Source organism: Myotis myotis, unplaced genomic scaffold, assembly GCF_014108235.1.
Source record: "Myotis myotis isolate mMyoMyo1 unplaced genomic scaffold, mMyoMyo1.p scaffold_m19_p_44, whole genome shotgun sequence".
NCBI classification, from domain to species: Eukaryota; Metazoa; Chordata; class Mammalia; order Chiroptera; family Vespertilionidae; genus Myotis; species Myotis myotis.
In genome coordinates, this window is record NW_023416351.1 from 569,744 (window position 1) to 586,501 (window position 16,758).

Here is a 16,758-nt window from a genome sequence, read left to right on the forward strand (position 1 = left end):
GGGGGGGGAATGAGTGGTGAGTGTGGGTAAATGTGCTGCGTGTGTGTGTGAGTGTGTGGGGGTGGGAATGAGTGGTGAGTGTGGGTAAATTGTGTGCGGGTGTGTGCGGTGTGTGTGAGCTGTGGGGTGGCCTGAGTGGTGCGTGTGGGTAATGTGCGCGTGTGTGTGTGTGTGGTGAGCGGTGGGGGTGGGCATGACGTGGTGAGTGTGGGTCAATGACGCGTGTGTGTGCGGTGTGTGTGCGTGTGTAGTGTGAGCAATGGGGGTGGGCCTGGTGTGCGTGATGGTCCCTGGTGCGCGTGTGTGTGCGTGTGTGTGTGAGTGTGGGTGGGGAATGAGTGGTGAGTGGTGGGTCAATGTGCCTGTGTGTGAGCGTGTGGTGTGAGTGTGGGGGTGGGAATGAGTGGTGCGTGTGGGTAATGTGAAGTGTGATGTGCGTGTTGAGTGTGTGAGTGTGGGGGGTGGGAATGAGTGGTGAGTGGTGGGTAAATGTGGCGCGTGTGTGAGTGGTGTGTGTGGGGGTGGGAATGAGAGTGATGGTGTGGGTAAATGTGAGCGTGTGTGTGAGTGTGTGTGAGTGGGGGTGGGAATGAGTGGTGAGTGTGGGTAAATGTAGCGTGAGTGTGTGAGGTGTGTGGTGTGGGGTGTGGGGGTGGGACTGAGGCTGAGTGTGGGTAAATGTGAGCGGGTGTGAGTGTGTGAGCATGGGGTGGGAATGAGTGGTGAAGTGTGGGTAAATGTGGAGCCGGTGTAGTGCGTGTGTGCGCAGTGGGGGGGTGTGAATGCAGTGGTGAGTTGTGGGTCAATGTGGCGCGTGTGTGTGTGTGTGTGTGTGAGTGTGGGGGGGTGGGCCGTGCGTGGTGGAGTGTGGGTCAATGTGCTCGTGGGGGTGTGTGTGGTAGTTGCTGAGTGTGGGTGGGCTGAGTGGTGAGTGTGGGGTACAATGTGCGTGGGTGTGTGTTGTGTTGGTGTGTGTGTGTGCGCCTGGGGTGGGACTGCAGTGGTGAGTAGCGTGTGGAATGTCGCGTGTGTGGTGTGAGTGTGTGGGGTGGGGGGGGTGGAATGAGTGGTGAGTGTGGGTACACTGTGAGCGTTGTGTGTGTTGTGTGTGTGAGTGTGGGGGTGGGAATGAGTGGTGAGTGTGGGGTAAATGGGAGCGCGGGTGTGGGGATGTGTGTGTGCATGGGGGGTGGGAATGAGTGGTGGTGTGTGGGTAAATGTGGCCTGTGGTGTGTGCGTGTGTGCGCGTGGGGGTGGGAATGAGTGGTGATAGTGGGTAAATGTGATGAGTGTGTGTGTGAGTGTGTGAGCGTGGGGGTGGGAATGAGTGGTGAGTGTGGGGAAATGTGAGCGTGTGTGTGTGTGTGTGAGCATGGGGGTGGGAATGAGTGGTGAGTGTGGGTAAATGTGAGCGTGTGTGTGTGAGTGTGTGAGCGTGTGGGGGTGGGAATGAGTGGTGAGTGTGGGTAAATGTGAGCGTGTGTTGTGTGTGTGTGTGTAGTGTGGGGGTGGGAATGAGTGGTGAGTGTGGGTAAATGTGAGCGTGTGTGTGTGTGTGTGTGTGAGTGTGGGGGGTGGGAATGAGGTGGTGAGTGTGGGTAAAATGTGAGCGTGTGTGTGTGTGGTGGGAGTGTGGGGGGGGGTGGGAATGAGTGGTGAGTGTGGGTAAATGAGCGTGTGTGTGCGTGTGTGTGTGTGTGTGGGCGGGGGTGGGAATGAGTGGTGAGTGTGGGTAAATGTGAGCGTGTGTGTGGGTGTGTGTGTGAGTGTGGGGGGGGGAATGAGTGGTGAGTGTGGGTAAATGTGAGCGTGGGGTGGTGTGTGTGGTGTGAGTGTGGGGGTGGGAATGAGTGGTGAGTGTGGGTAAATGTGAGCGTGTGTGCGTGTGTGTGTGAGTGGTGGGGGTGGGAATGAGTGGTGAGTGTGGGTAAATGTGAGCGCGTGTGTGTGTGTGTGTGAGTGTGGGGGTGGGAATGAGTGGTGAGTGTGGGTAAATGGTGAGCGTGTGTGTGCGTGTGTGTGAGTGTGGGGTGGGAATGAGTGGTGAGTGTGGGTAAATGTGAGCGTGTGTGTGTGTGTGTGTGAGCATGGGGGTGGGAATGAGTGATGAGTGGGGGGTAAATGAGCATGTGTGTGCGTGTGTGTGTGAGTATGGGGGTGGGAATGAGTGGTGAGTGTGGGTAAATGTGAGCGTGTGTGCGGGTGTGGTGTGAGTGTGGGGGTGGGAATGAGTGGTGAGTGTGGGTAAATGTGAGCGTGTGTAGTGCGTGTGTGTGGTGAGTGGGGGGGTGGGAATGAGTGGTGAGGGTGGGTAATGTGAGCGTGTGTGTGTGGGTGTGTGTGTGAGTGGGGGGTGGAATGAGTGGTGATGTGGGTGAAGTGAGCGGTGTGTGTGGGTAAATGTGAGCGTGTGTGAGTGTGTGAGCATGGGGGTGGGAATGAGTGGTGAGTGTGGGTAAATGTGACGAGGTGTGAGTGTGTGAGCGTGGGGGGTGGGAATGAGTGGTGAGTGTGGGTACATGTGAGCGGTGTGTGTGAGTGTGTGAGGTGGAGGTGGGGTGAATGAGTGGTGAGTGTGGGTAAATGGTAGCGTGTGTGTGTGTGTGCCGTGAGGAGGGGGGTGGGCATGAGTGGTGAGGTGGGTAATGTAGCGTGTGTGAGTGGTGTGTGCGTGGGGGTGGATGGTGGGAATGTTGGTGAGTGTGGGTAAATGAGCATGTGTGTGCGTGTGTGTGTGAGTGTGTGTGTGTGGGTGAGTGTGGGTGTGGGAATGAGTGGGGTGAGTGTGGGTCAAATGTGAGCGTGTGTGTGCGTGTGTGTGTGAGTGTGGGGGTGGGAATGAGTGGTGAGTGTGGGTAAATGTGAGCGTGTGTGAGTGTGTGAGCGGGGGGGGGAATGAGTGATGAGTGTGGGTAAATGTGAGCGTGTGTGTGTGTGTGTGTGTGTGAGCATGGGGGTGGGAATGAGTGGTGAGTGTGGGTAAATGTGAGCGTGTGTGTGTGTGTGTGTGTGTGAGCGTGGGGGTGGGAATGAGTGGTGAGTGTGGGTAAATGTGAGCGTGTGTGGTGTGTGTGTGTGTGAGCATGGGGGTGGGAATGAGTGGTGAGTGTGGGTAAATGTGAGCGTGTGTGTGTGTGTGTGTGAGCATGGGGGTGGGACTGAGTGGTGAGTGTGTGGGTAAATGTGAGCGTGTGTGTGTGTGTGTGGTGTGAGTGTGGGGGTGGGCATGAGTGGTGAGTGTGGGTAAATGTGCGCGTGTGTGTGTGTGAGTGTGTGCGCGTGGGGGTGGGAATGAGTGATGAGTGTGGGTAATGTGAGCGTGTGTGTGTGTGTGTGTGTGAGTGTGGGGGTGGGGAATGAGTGGTGAGTGTGGGTAAATGTGAGCGTTGTGTGCGTGTGTGTGTGAGTGTGGGGGTGGGAATGAGTGATGAGTGTGGGTAAATGTGAGCGTGTGTGTCTGTGTGTGTGTGAGTGTGGGGGTGGGAATGAGTGGTGAGTGTGGGTAAATGTGAGCGTGTGTGTGTGGTGTGTGTGTGAGTGTGGGGGTGGGAATGAGTGATGAGTGTGGGTAAATGTGAGCGTGGTGTAGCGTTGTGTGGTGAGCGTGGGGGTGGGAATGAGTGGTGAGTGTGGGTAAATGTGAGCGTGTTGTGTCTGTGTGTGTGGTGAGTGTGGGGGTGGGAATGAGTGGTGAGTGTGGGTAACTGTGAGCGTGTGTGTGTGTGTGTGTGGTGAGTGTGGGGGTGGGAATGAGTGGTGAGTGTGGGTAAATGTGAGCGTGTGTGTCTGTGTGTGTGAGCGTGGGGGGGGACATGAGTGGTGAGTGGTGTGGTAAATGTGAGCGTGTGTGTGTGTGTGTGTGTGAGTGTGCGGGTGGGAATGAGTGGTGAGTGTGGGTAAATGTGAGCGTGTGTGTGTGTGTGTGTGTGAGTGTGGGGGTGGGAATGAGTGGTGAGTGTGGGTCAATGTGAGCGTGTGTGAGTGTTGTGAGCGTGTGGGTGGGAATGAGTGGTGAGTGGTGGGTAATGTGGAGCGTGTGTGTGTGGTGTGTGAGCGTGTGGGGTGGGAATGAGTGGTGAGTGTGGGTAAATGTGAGCGTGTGTGTGTGTGTGTGTGTGAGCGTGGGGTGGGAATGAGTGGTGAGTGTGGGTAAATGTGAGCGTGTGTGTCTGTGTGTGTGTGAGTGTGGGGGGTGGGAATGAGTGGTGAGTGTGGGTAAATGTGAGCGTGTGTGTGTGAGTGTGGGGTGGGAATGAGTGGTGAGTGTGGGTAAATGTGAGCGTGTGTGTGTGTGTGTGTGTGAGAGTGTGGGGTGGAATGAGTGTGAGTGTGGGTAAATGTGAGCGTGTGTGTGTGTGTGTGTGTGTGAGTGTGGGGGTGGGAATGAGTGGTGAGGTGGGTAAATGAGCGTGTTGTGTGTGTTTGTGTTGAGCATGGGGTGGGAATGAGTGGTGAGTGTGGGTAAATGTGAGCTGTGTGTGTGTGGTGTGTGAGTGTGGGGGTGGGAATGAGTGATGAGTGTGGGTAAATGTGAGCGTGTGTGTGTGTGTGTGTGTGAGCTGTGGGGTGGGGAATGAGTGATGAGTGTGGGTAAATGTGAGCGTGTGTGTGTGTGTGTGTGTGAGTGTGGGGGTGGGAAGAGTGGTGAGTGTGGGTAAATGTGAGCGTGTGTGTGTGTGTGTGTGTGTGAGTGTGGGGTGGGGAATGAGTAGGTGAGTGTGGGTAAATGTGAGCGTGTGTGAGTGTGTGAGCGTGGGGGTGGGAATGAGTGGTGAGTGTGGGTAAATGTGAGCGTGTGTGTGTGTGTGTGTGTGCGGGTGGGAATGAGTGGTGAGTGTGGGTAAATGTGAGCGTGTGTGAGTGTGTGAGTGTGGGGGTGGGAATGAGTGGTGAAGTGTGGGGTAAATGTGAGCGTTGTGTGTGCTGTGTGTGGTGTGAGTGTGCGGGTGGGAATGATGGTGAGTGTGGGTAAATGTGAGCGTGTGTGTCTGTGTGTGTGTGAGCATGGGGGTGGGAATGAGTGATGAGTGTGGGTAAATGTGAGCGTGTGTGTGTGTGTGTGTGTGAGCTGGGGGTGGGAATGAGTGATGAGTGTGGGTAAATGTGAGCGTGTGGTGTGTGTGTGTGTGAGCATGGGGGTGGGAATGAGTGATGAGTGTGGGTAAATGTGAGCGTGTGTGTGTGTGTGTGTGGTGTGAGTGTGGGGGTGGGAATGAGTGGTGAGTGTGGGTAATGTGAGCGTGTGTGTGTGAGTGTGTGAGCATGGGGGTGGGAATGAGTGATGAGTGTGGGTAAATGTGAGCGTGTGTGTGTGTGTGAGTGTGGGGGTGGGAATGAGTGGTGAGTGTGGGTAAATGTGAGCGTGTGTGTGCGTGTGTGTGTGAGTGTGGGGGTGGGAATGAGTGATGAGTGTGGGTAAATGTGAGGTGTGTGTGTGTGTGTGTGTGAGTGTGGGGGTGGGAATGAGTGATGAGTGTGGGTAAATGTGTGTGTGTGTGTGCGTGTGTGTGTGAGCATGGGGGTGGGAATGAGTGGTGAGTGTGGGTAAATGTGAGCGTGTGTGTGTGTGTGTGTGTGAGCGTGGGGGGTGGGAATGAGTGGTGAGTGTGGGTAAATGTGAGCGTGTGTGTGTGTGTGTTGTGTGAGTGTGGGGGTGGGAATGAGTGGTGAGTGTGGGTAAATGTGAGCGTGTGTGTGTGTGTGTGTGTGAGTGTGGGGGTGGGAATGAGTGGTGAGTGTGGGTAAATGTGAGCGAGTGGGGGTGGAACATGTGCCAAGCATGTGGGCAGCGGTGCTCAGAGCCCAGGGACGATGAGGTGGCAGCACAGGGAGCCAGATCACCTCAACCTTCACATCTCCTCCCTCCCAGGAGCCTGAAGTGCCCATCACCTGAGGCCAGACCCTCACAGCCCCAGCCAAGCTGTGGGGACACAGGTCCTTCCGAGGGACCCAGCAGAGCCGTCCCCTCGGCACCGTCCGTGCACAGCTGCACGCGCGAGGTAGCCTCTGGGACACGGACACGGATGGTCCCTCAGCAGCAAGTCCTCCCAGGTCAGGCTCATGCACGGCTGTGGACTGGGTCTGGGGGCGCCCCTCTGTGCCCGCTCTCACCCACCCAGCAGCTGGCCATGGACATGGCCCTGGGGAGAGCAGGCGCTGCCCATCCAGCTGACAGACTCACCTGGAGAACAGGGAACGTGGGGGAGGGCAGGGGCCAGACAGACACCAGCTCTGAGCCAGGGGCCAGGGCCTCACACCGCTCAGCTGCCCAGTGGCCTTGCCAGCCATCACATCAGACCCACTGTGTGTCCACAGAGGGGGCGGAGGGTCTGCCACCCAGGACCAAGCCCAGATCTGCTCCCAGGACAGCCTGCAGGCCCACAGGGAACATGGGGACCCAGGCCTGCCCACACCCAGCCGCTGTGACAGGTGAGCTCGGACCCTGGGAGGCAGGTCCGCGCCTTGTTCCCAATGGGCCCCCCAGGAGGGAGCAGAGGAGGCGGAAGAACATCCGCACCTCCTTCTCGGTGGCCTGACGTGAGGCCCCAGCACCTCACTCCGAGGTTTTGCCCCAGATGGGGCGGCCCTGCCTCACCTCCAAGGAGCCAGCCTGGCGGGTGGCAGGGCGCCGGGTGGAGCCCTCACCTCCAACCCCGCAGAGGACGTGCTCCCCCCCACCCCGGCCCGTGTGAGCGAGCAGAAGGCTCGCGCTGACCCTCGACAGCAGGCCTCAGCAGCCCACTGGGGAGAGGGCCGGGAGGGAGGTCACAGCCGGGAGCAAGCAGAGCGAGGGACAGCATCCCGGCGCCCGAGCACCTGCCCCGCTCCCAGGGCTGCGCCGCCTCTAACGCCCCCACCGACTCGTGCGTGCACGGTGCCGGCTAGACAGACCCTGGCAGACGCCCTGCCCGAGAACAGGCCCTCGCCCTGGTGACCGCCTCACCAGACGGGACTGCTGTACACCTGCTCCCGTGTGCACGTACACCCACTCCACGTGCACGCACACAGCCAGCGCCTGTCACAGAAGAGGGGGCACCAGCCACAGAGCTGGGCCGTGGGTCAGCTGGGAAGTGAGAGGTGTGTGCTGGGTGGTCATGGGGCTGAACTCGCCTGGAAGGGAGCCCAGCAGGTCACCCCCCTCCTACGCCTGCCTTCCCCTGGCTGACCGCCCCTGACCACTGCAGCCCCAGGCCCTGGGCTGCGCACTGAGCCACCGGGAAGTCCCAATGCCTCGGCCCGGCCTTCACCTTCTCTCCCCCTGGCCCGCCCTGGACCTCGGGCCAGTACCAAGCCCTCAAAGACATTTCTGGAAATGCGTCACGTCCTGGGGCCACTGAGTCCCACCGAGAATCTTTGGTTCACAAAGCGCATTTCTAAGAAGCGTGTGCAGCAGAGGGACTGACGCCGTGGCCCAGCTCGTGGCTGTGCTCGGGGGAGGCCCTGTGGCCCCACCACAACGCAGGGTCGGCAGGCGGCGGGGTCTGCTCCTGCCCAGATGGGAGCTGCCAACGCGTCGCCGCGGGAGAGGAGAGCCGTCCCTGCCAGCAGGGCCTGGTGTCCCAACCAGCTCCAGTTGAGGCGGGGCCCGAGGAGGCCTCTGGAAGGGGTGCCCAGCGGGGACCTAGCAGCCCCACCCCAGCCTCTCCCGCTCTCAAGAGCCTTACGTGGCAATGGAGACGTTCGTGGCCGACATGGGGCTGACTTCAGCCACTTCCTTGGCCTTTTGCAGAGCAAGCTTCTGATTGGCGGCCTCTTCCATCTCCTCCTCATCCTGTGAGCGGACAGAAACACGCTGTGCTCAGAGCGCTGTGTCCGCCTCGTCCGCCTCCGGGCCAGAGTCCTTCCTGCTGCTGAACCTGCGCCAGACAGCGGCTCCTGCACTGGCACGATGCCCCTCCGCACGGAGGCTCAGTGGCCGCCGGCTGATCAAGGTGACCGTCCCAGGTGTCCTGCCCCAGCCGCCCTCCCACGTGCCGCCTCCCGAGTGCTCCAGCCCCGGGACCCGGCCGCTGCCTGTGCAGGCGTTGGGGCCACAGCTCTTCAGCCTTCCTGTCAACATGCAAACCGCACCTGCCCCGCCCCCGGGAGCACCTGCCACTCTTGAACCCGGCCAGCTCTGCGTGGAGGCAGGGCCGGGCTCCCCACCTGAGCCTGGGTCCTCCCAGCCGCTGCCACCGGGAGTGTCAAGCGAGGGCACCTCACAGCCTCTGGGTTTTCCTACCTGTCCACCTGTCCTGGCCCTGTTGCCCCCCCACCTGGACAGCCACCTGCAGGGCCTGGCCCTGTGTCCTGTCCACACCGAGTTCCTGGGAGGACCCCTGGCTGTCTGCCCTGGGGGCCAGCAGGTGCTCACGTCACGAGGCAATGGACATATGGACAGACCTCTGGCCCTGACCCCACGTCACTGGGCACAGCCCACATGCTCTGCTCCTGGGTCTACCAACCTCCGGGCTGAGCACACGGGCCTGGGCTCTGTGGGCCGCCAGCTTCTTCCCAACCCCAACCCCAGGCCCCCCGGTTCCCCTGGGGCTGGCATTCCCAACACATCCCAGAACATCCTTGAACCTGTTCTTGGGGTCGCAATGTGGCAACAATGAGGCCCCCCGTTAGCTGCCTGCCAATGTCCCACCACAGGAGACCACAGGCTCGGGCCGCAGAGAGGACACCCAGCCTGGTGCCCACAGAGCCGCCCGGGCCTGTTCTCAGCTCTGGACTCCATGGTGGGTTTTGGCATTGGGGGCGAGGACATCAAACAGTGTTGTCCAAACAGCCTCAGCCTCAAGGAGCCAATGACTGCTGATGGGAGCATGAAGGAGTGTCCAGCTCTGGGGCCTCGGCCAGCCTGACACACAGCCCCCCACACCCAGAGGAAGGGGCCCTGAGCCGGAGGTCAGTGTCCGCAGGAGCCAGGGCCCCAACATCACTTCCCTCCACGTCCTCACCCACGCGGTAACTGAACAACTCGGGCTCACCCCCCCGGGACAGCAGGTGCAAGCCCAATGCTGCTGTACCCGTCCACCTGGGCCCCAAACTACTGACACCGAGAAGTGCTCTGTGGACACACGGGTCCCCCAGCACAGGCAGCCCCGCCAGGGGCTCAGGCCACTCCCACCTACTCCTGGAAGGCGGGGCTCAGCCCTGGCCCCTCCTTACAACAGACATGGGCAGGCCAGGGGGACCCCCAAGTCCTCAGAAGCCAGTGGCCAGAGCAAGGAAGGGGCCTAGACCCACAGGCAGCACCGGGCCTGGCGGGGAGGAGGCTGAGCAGAAGCAAAGGAAGGAGCTGGCGGGCTGCTCCACCTGCCGCACCTCCCAGGGCCCTGGGGGGGGGGGGGGGGAGGCAGCGGCCGCTGGCAGCACCATCAGCCCGGGCAGGCGCACCAGCCTCAGCGGAGGCCAGAGCATCCTGATTCCTCAGGGAGGCCTGGCCACACCACCCAGCACACGATGGCGTGGAGAGCGGGGATGTGCTGGACGGGGGCATGCACAGGGTTCACAGGCGGCATCTATGGAAACTGGCACAACAAAAAGGTCACAGCGTCTGCAACGGAGGCAGCCCCTCTCCAGCCACCTACGCAGGGGCAGCGGCCTCCGCTCTGTGCTCTGCGCTTGCGAAGCACCCTCGGGGCTGGAACCGGGGGCGGCCAGCAGGCCTGCGGGGCTGCGGTGAAGGGACCAGGCAGGGGGCTGTGTTTGCTGCAGGCACACCGCGGGGGAGGCATGTAGAAGCACATGCCCAGCAGGCCTGGGTGGCGAGTGGAGACGGCACCCAGGGGCCTCTAGTATTAAAGGGCAGGCGCCGTCCTGCTGCGCAGACATGCTGAGAGGCAGCTCAGCTGCTCCACCAGGCCCAGCGTCTGAGCAGCACTGCGCCTGCCGCCAGCTCACCATTCACCTGCCACTGACCATAGGATCCCTCACCATGGGGATGAACACGGGGGCCCCTCCCCAGCCGGGAGAAGCACAGGGTCCCCATGACCCTCCTGGGTCTTCAGAGCTGGGTGCTCCCTGGACCCCAACACGGGCCCCTTCCCTGAGGCCGGTGCAGCGGCCACCACTCCTCGAGGTCCTGTCCGGGCCGCACCTCCCTCAGCACCTGCTCCTGCCCCTCTGGCCTCTGTTCCCAGGTTGTGGCTCCCCCGAGAGCTGCCCTCGTGGGCACCTGCCTTCCTGGCGTGGCGGCTCCTCCTGCTGCCTCAGCGCCGTTCCCCACCCATCACTCAGCACCTAGCCCTAGCTGCTGCCCACCCACATCTTGGACAGGGGACACACGGGCTCGACCCATGACCTGGGCCTCCTCACAGCACTCTGGCCTCATCCAGAGCAACACGGACCAACCCCACCCCTTCCTGCACCTGCTTGCAGGAGGCAGGCATCTGCCTCCCCCCCCCCCCCCCCCCCCGTGTACCTTGGTCAGCTCCTGGGCGTTGGCAAGGTTGTCCACGGCGATGGCCAGGAAGACATTCAGCAAGGTGTCTGGTGGCTCCAGGTCAGGAAAGGAACCCCGTCCCCACACATCACACCACAGCCCCCATGGACACAAGGCACCCCCGATCCTGACCCCTCAGCCTCCTTTCCTTGGCAGCCGCCTTCCCCTCAGAGCCCGGGCCCTGCAGCCCGGCGTCCTGACAGGGCCCAGAGCAGCCGCAGGGCTGTGGCTCAGCGCCCCCTGTACCGCCCCTCATGCCCACCCCCCAGCCCAGCTCTTCGGGGCTGATTGGTGGCCAGAAGCTCAGGCTGTGGGATTAACCCACCCTTGCCTCCTGGGAGGGTCCACGGTCTGCCTACTCCTGTGCCCCAACCCCACTGACTGGAGGCAAGAAACACCGGACAAACACCACCTGCTTCTCCGGGCGCACGGGCTCCTCAACTCTGGGTGCTGTGGGCAGAGACCACATCCGACAGACCACAGACCTGCACCCGCCCAGGGCAGCACCCGGGCCAGGTCCCCGGCCAGGTTCACACCCGCCACCTTCTCAAGGAGCAGGGCGTCCGAGCCGAGCCCACGACAGGTGCGCGGAGCAGCCAGCACCAGGCCCCCGAACCTCGTCCAGGAGCACCCAGGCTGTGACATGCTCCTTAGAGGCAAGCAGCAGGCCCGAGGGGAAGGAGCCAGGCGGCTGCCCTGCTCCAGTGGCTCCAGGGTTGGCCTCGGATGCCGGGGACCGGGATGCCGCTGACCGTCACTTGGGCATCCCTGCCCCTGCAGCCACGCCCCCATAAGCTCCTCTCCACAGCAGGTGGCAGCTCTCTTCCCCTGGGCCGGGGGCGAGGGGGTGGGGGGCAGCGCCCTAGCCTTCTGCGTGCCCAGGCCTGGCTCCTGCAGACCAGGCCTGCGGGCCTGTGGCCGCCTCCATCACCTGCTCTGGGCACTGTGGACACTGGGCCGCCACCCTGTGTCCCGAGTGGTGAGCAGCACCGGCCTGTGCCACTGGCTGCAGCAGCACCTCGCCACTGTGATCACCATTGTCTCAGACACGGCCGTGTCCTCAGGGGACAGTCCCACCAGTCAGGCCCCCGTGTGTCAGGTAACGGAGTCCTCTCCCTGCAGCCTAGACTCACCCTGCCCCCACCCCGCCCCCGGGGCCAACACCCCGCAGGGGCCCTGGGCCAGTGTGACTGCGAGGAGCAGGTGCTCTGTGACAGCAATGACCCTGTGGGGCAGGCCCTGCCGCGTCTTGGCCCCTCCGCACCCACCGCAGCACAGGCACCCTCCGCAGCTGCCCCAGAGGGACACGCAGGGGCAGGAGCAACTCCGAATGGACAGGACGGCGGCCTGCGGCCACCACCCCAGCGGCCACAGACCTGTGTGCAGCCCGCCCCGCGGGAAGGATACAGTTTCCAAACAGCGTCAGGACAATGAAGTAAAAGGACGAGAACATGCCTTTGCTGACGCCGCCTTGCGACTCGATCCCGTGATACATCACTGCGTTCCAGTCCTCTCCCGTCAGGATCTGCGGAGGGCGAGCACCAGACACGCCTGCAGGGCCTCCTCGCCACGCACGCACGCACGCACGCACGCACGCTCAGGTACACATCCCCACACGTCATCCCCTACACGTGCACACACACCCTTCCCCAACACACCTGCTCCCAGGGCCCCTGGCACACGCGCATGCACGCGCACACCCGCACGCCTGCGGACGAGGGAGCCCCCGGAGGGAGAGGTGGCCACGCTCTTTCCGGCAGAAAAGCTTCCGGAAGGACCCGGCTGCCAACTGGGTGGGGCCTTAACATGGGGATCTGCTCCGTCAGTGCAGGTCGGCACGGCTGTCCGCGGCACCATGGAAAGGGAGCGCCAGGGAGAACGCGGCGAGCGGAGCGAGGAGAGGACCGAGCTGTGAGCTGAGAAACCAGGCCGGCCGGCCAGGAGCCCGCGGTCACTGCCTCCAGGCAGGACACCGCAGCTCGGGCCTCTGCCCCCCGCTTCCCGCCACCTGGGCCGGGGCTGACGCAATCCTCGCTCTGTGAGGAAACCCGTCTCCTTCCACTTTATTTTTGGAAAGAACAAGAGGATAGTGACGGGTTCCTCATGCTGCCGTATCCGCATCGGTCCCAGCCCTGCCCCTGGCCTCTTCTCAGACGGTGCGCCCTCGGCCCTCCGTGGAGTTCTCTCGGCTTTTGCGCACGGACTTCAGGCCACATGCTGGGCAAGTGCGGGGTGCAGCGTCCTCTCCCCACGGGGCCATGTCCTTATTTTCGCTAGTGATTTCCTACCTTAACTTCTATTTCGTCTGTTAATATGACACCAACTCGCTTTGCTGCACGTTACTTGGTTTCTCTTTTAATTATGGAGGATCTCAGACGCTCAGAGATGAGGAGGAACCCCATGTGCCCACTCCCCGCTTCAGAAGCAGAGCGTCAAAGGTGCCGAGGTTCCCCGGGAGCGGCGCCCGGAGTTTGGTGTTGATCCCCCTGCAGCTTTCACACCTTCACTGCGCGTGCGCCCCCCACAGCTCCCTCCTATTCAACAGCCTCAGGTGCCACGGATCAGCCTCTCTCCTCGACGTCTGTGAGACGCTCCGTGTCGCCCGCTCTCCCTGCTGCTCAGACAGACGCACTCCTGCCCGTGGCCGGTGTGAACGTCCAGGTTTCCCTCACAGATGCTGCCGCTGTGGCGGTCACACGGGTCTGCCAGGGCGCGACCTCCCAGCCCACCTCTCCACCTCCAGCAGGAGCCGCCTGCGCCAAGCCCCGCGGACCAGATAGGAAACTGCTCTCAACACAGCAGCGCGTGAAGGAATCCTCATCCTCCACATCGTCTCTAAAACCGGGGATCGCTGGGTTTCCACATCCCAGCTGCACTGGCCGAGGAAAGGCTCCCGCGGCGTCCCCGACACCGGTGGCAGCCGACAGGTTTGCTGCCAGCCCATCTCCTCTCCCGAGAGGGGCCCGGGCATCTCTGCCACTTCCTGCTGCATTCTCCGTCTTGTCTCTTTGATTTGGGGAAGCTGCTGGTGAGCTCTGGACTAATCCTGGTTGGTTACTTGCTGACAGTGCGGAAGTCTCTCCTAGTCCGTGACTTTTGCTGTTTTAATCCTCTTACGGTGTCTTTTGATGCCCAGAAATCTTTTGTCGCCAATTGTTAACGGTTCCTCTGGGCTCTGTGCTTTTCGATTCCTCCTTCCCTGCCGAGCTCATGACGTTGCCATCTGTATGTCCTGTAATTTCCGGTTTGCTTTTCACATTTAGGTCTTAATTCATCTGAACTGAAATGCAAATCCGGTCCCAGGAAGGAGTCCGACCTCTACTTTCCTCTATGGATAACCACGCTGCCACGCCCTCTGCAGTGACAGCCCTCGAGTGTTCCGTGTGCACATCTCGCTGTGAGTAAGGGCCTCTATTTCTCGTCAATCCCGAGAAACTTTATTTCCTTTTTCTGTTGTTGTTCTAAGGAGCCAAGACCACTGATACCAGTGGGCTCTGCGGAGGCCGCATGTGGGGTCAGTGTTGGGTTTTATCAGATAAGCACCAGGCAGTGCCCTGACCCGTGCCCCGAGCTGCTGACTGGACAGGCACCGACACTCGCCCAGCTCGCCGCGCCGTCCTCTCTCGCGCTGGCTGTGCTTTTGCTGGAGTTCTGGTCCTACAGGTTCCCTTTCTTGAATCAGTGGAGATGATGCGTCACATTCACAGCCTTTCCAACGTTAAACCCCGTGCTTCCAGGATCCATTCAAGCTGACTGTGGAGATCACGGGAAACGCCTCCAGAGGGGATCAGCCACTCCCGCGGGCGCCGTGTCTGCGGCGGCCCCTCCAGGTTCCCATCAGTTATTCCACCGCACAGAGCGAGCGGGCGCGCTCCCTGTGGTCTCTGCATAAAATTGGAGTAATTTTTTCTTAAACATTCATACAACTCACTTGTAAAACTGCTGGACACGTGGCTTAGATGGGTAGGTTTCTAACTGCTCAATTTCTGAAGTAGTTCGGGTTTTCAGTCTCTTCTTGGGTTAGTTTAATGTTCTTGCTTCTTCTAGACCAGTGGCTCTCACCCTTCCTAACACCGCGACCCTTTCATACAGTTCCTCATGTTGTGGTGACCCCCAATTTCATTGTGACAAATTGAACATAAAGCATAGGGATTAATCACAAAAACAATATGTAATTATATGTGTTTTCCAATGGTCTTAGGTGACCCTTGTGAAAGGGTCATTTGACCCCCAAAGGGGTCGGGACCCACAGGTTGAGAACCGCTGTTCTAACCCATTGCTTCACTAAATGTAGAGACGTCTGGTGCTGTTAGCCCTGGGGTGCGGGGCGATGGCGTCCCCACACTGTGTCTCCGCGTGTTTAGTCCCACCCCCCCGAATCACAGCTCTGCAAGGACCCAGGGTGGCAGGGACGGCCCTCCGATACTTCAAAGCTGCTTTTCACGGGCTCCTGGCACCCTTGCTCACAGAGGCCGACCATCAGGCTCAATCTTTCGTAGGAAACTGGCGTGCCAGGGCAGACTTGAAGATGTTCTCCTCCTCCCACGGCCTGGAATGGGTTTTGTTCGAGTTTGTTCACCTGCTTGGCCTCGGAGCACACACGCTCTCAGGTGCATTCTGGAATGGCGCCGGCGGCCTTGCCCGAGTGGCTTCTGCACGCGGCCGCGCCCGTGGCTCCTTCGCAGGTGATCCCGCCCATCTATCTAAAGAGCTGCCTTCCACCTGGGCCTGCTCATGGCGCTCGGGCCCGTCTGCCACGTTGTGTGACCAAGTCCTCCCGCTCACCCTCCGAGGACCTTGTGAATATTCTTTCTCACCCGCGTCTGTCCCATCACCTCCACGTCCCAGGGCGAGCTCGCCTCAGACTGTAGGTGTCCATGGCCCCCAGGGGGGCACCTGCCACGTGGCCTGGTCTGCAGGTGCACCACGAGCGGGGACTCAGCCCCGGGCTCAGGCCTCTGGCCCATGACCATCCTGTGGGGCTCCCGCAGCCAGTCAGCGCTCCTCGGCCTCCTCTGGGCCCCATCCTGCCCAGTGCAGAGCTGACCGATGTGTGGACGCCCGCCTACCTGCCTCTTCCCAACTGCGGGGTGCCTGGGCCCCACGCCCGCACTGTGGCGGGCCTCAGCCCCCAGGCGCTACTGTCCACGGGGCGAGGCCCTTCGATTCTAACCATTTACGTCACCTCTGTGCCAGCGCCAGGGCCTGGGTCTAAACCTGAGCACCATCCATCAGACCGTCCTTCGCTCACTCCGGCCCTTTGCCCCTGGGGTCCCACTGCCACCGCGTCCAGGTCCTTCCTAACGACAAGCACAGCAAAGCAGCTCTGACTGCGCTCACGGCGCCTCTGCTGGGGAGCCCTGGGGCCCGCGCTCCTTCCTGCTCTGGCGGACCCGTCCTGCCATCTCCCCTCGCCTGGCAGTCAGCATCCCAGTGGCCAGCTGGCCCGTGGCCTAGAGACAGAGGGCGCTCCTGCCGGGCACAGGGCAGTGTCGTGCTTGGGAAAGGCCGTGGCCTCCCCCTGCCGTGGCCCAGCGTGGACACCTCTCCTGTGCCCCAGACGCAGGACCCTCCTTCCCACCGAGTGCTAGCAAGCTCCGGGCGCCCGGCTGTGGGAGCCAGGGCAGTGAGCATCAGAGGGCGCGGCGTGGGCGAGGTCGACACAGCCAGAGCGACTGTGGGTGAGGCTAGACTGGAAGCGGAGGGGACAGGCCGGGTCCCCCTGGCCAGAAGCAGGAGTCGCCTGGGCGAGGCTGGCTCTGCTCGGCCGGGACTGAGAGGCTGCGGGGCTCCCACCGGGACGGGCGACGGGGGTCGTCGAGGGAGGCCTGTGGGTGGGTCCCTCTCCAGTCGCCCAGCCTGGCTGGAAGGCCCCGTCCCGGCAGGCGCCGTGGGCTCCAGCTTGGGGTGAGGCCGGCAGCCCTAGGGCCAGGGGCCGCTCAGAGCCCCGCCTGCACGTGCACCTGCCAGGTGCCCGAGAGCCAGCCCCCACGCTGCTTGGCTCAGGCCTGCCGCCCCGAGGTCTGTGGGACAGAAATGGCTGGCAGGGGCGTCTGTGGAGCCACAGCCCAGGGGGTAAGTGTTCGAGCAAGAGGGTTCTCAGGGGAGCCCTAGGCGCACGGAGACGGTGGGGGGGCACCTGCAGACAGGAGAGGATGGCAGCGAGCTTGGGGCGCTTTGCTGTTTTATTCTCAAAGAATAAATAGCCGCTGGGTCCCGGGTCCTTGGGGCAGAGGTGGCAGTGGAGCTCCCGGGGGCGTCACAGGACATGGGCCCTGCGGCCCGCCCTCCCCTGTCACGTGTGGAGAGATGGCGGGTGGGCTGCCTGC

The 16,758-nt window shown here is 61.8% G+C and overlaps 1 protein-coding gene across 1 annotated transcript in view; it reads right to left on the reverse strand.

Moving 5' to 3' along the window:
- CACNA1B (calcium voltage-gated channel subunit alpha1 B) overlaps positions 1–16,758 on the reverse strand; it is a 121,929-nt gene that overhangs the window by 66,123 nt on the left and 39,048 nt on the right. The window contains exons 16-18 of the mRNA XM_036306979.1: positions 11,837–11,954; positions 10,409–10,476; positions 7,665–7,771 (exon numbers count right to left, since the gene is read on the reverse strand). Coding sequence (XP_036162872.1) covers positions 7,665–7,771; positions 10,409–10,476; positions 11,837–11,954 — 293 coding nt within the window. The remainder of the gene's footprint in view (positions 1–7,664; positions 7,772–10,408; positions 10,477–11,836; positions 11,955–16,758) is intronic.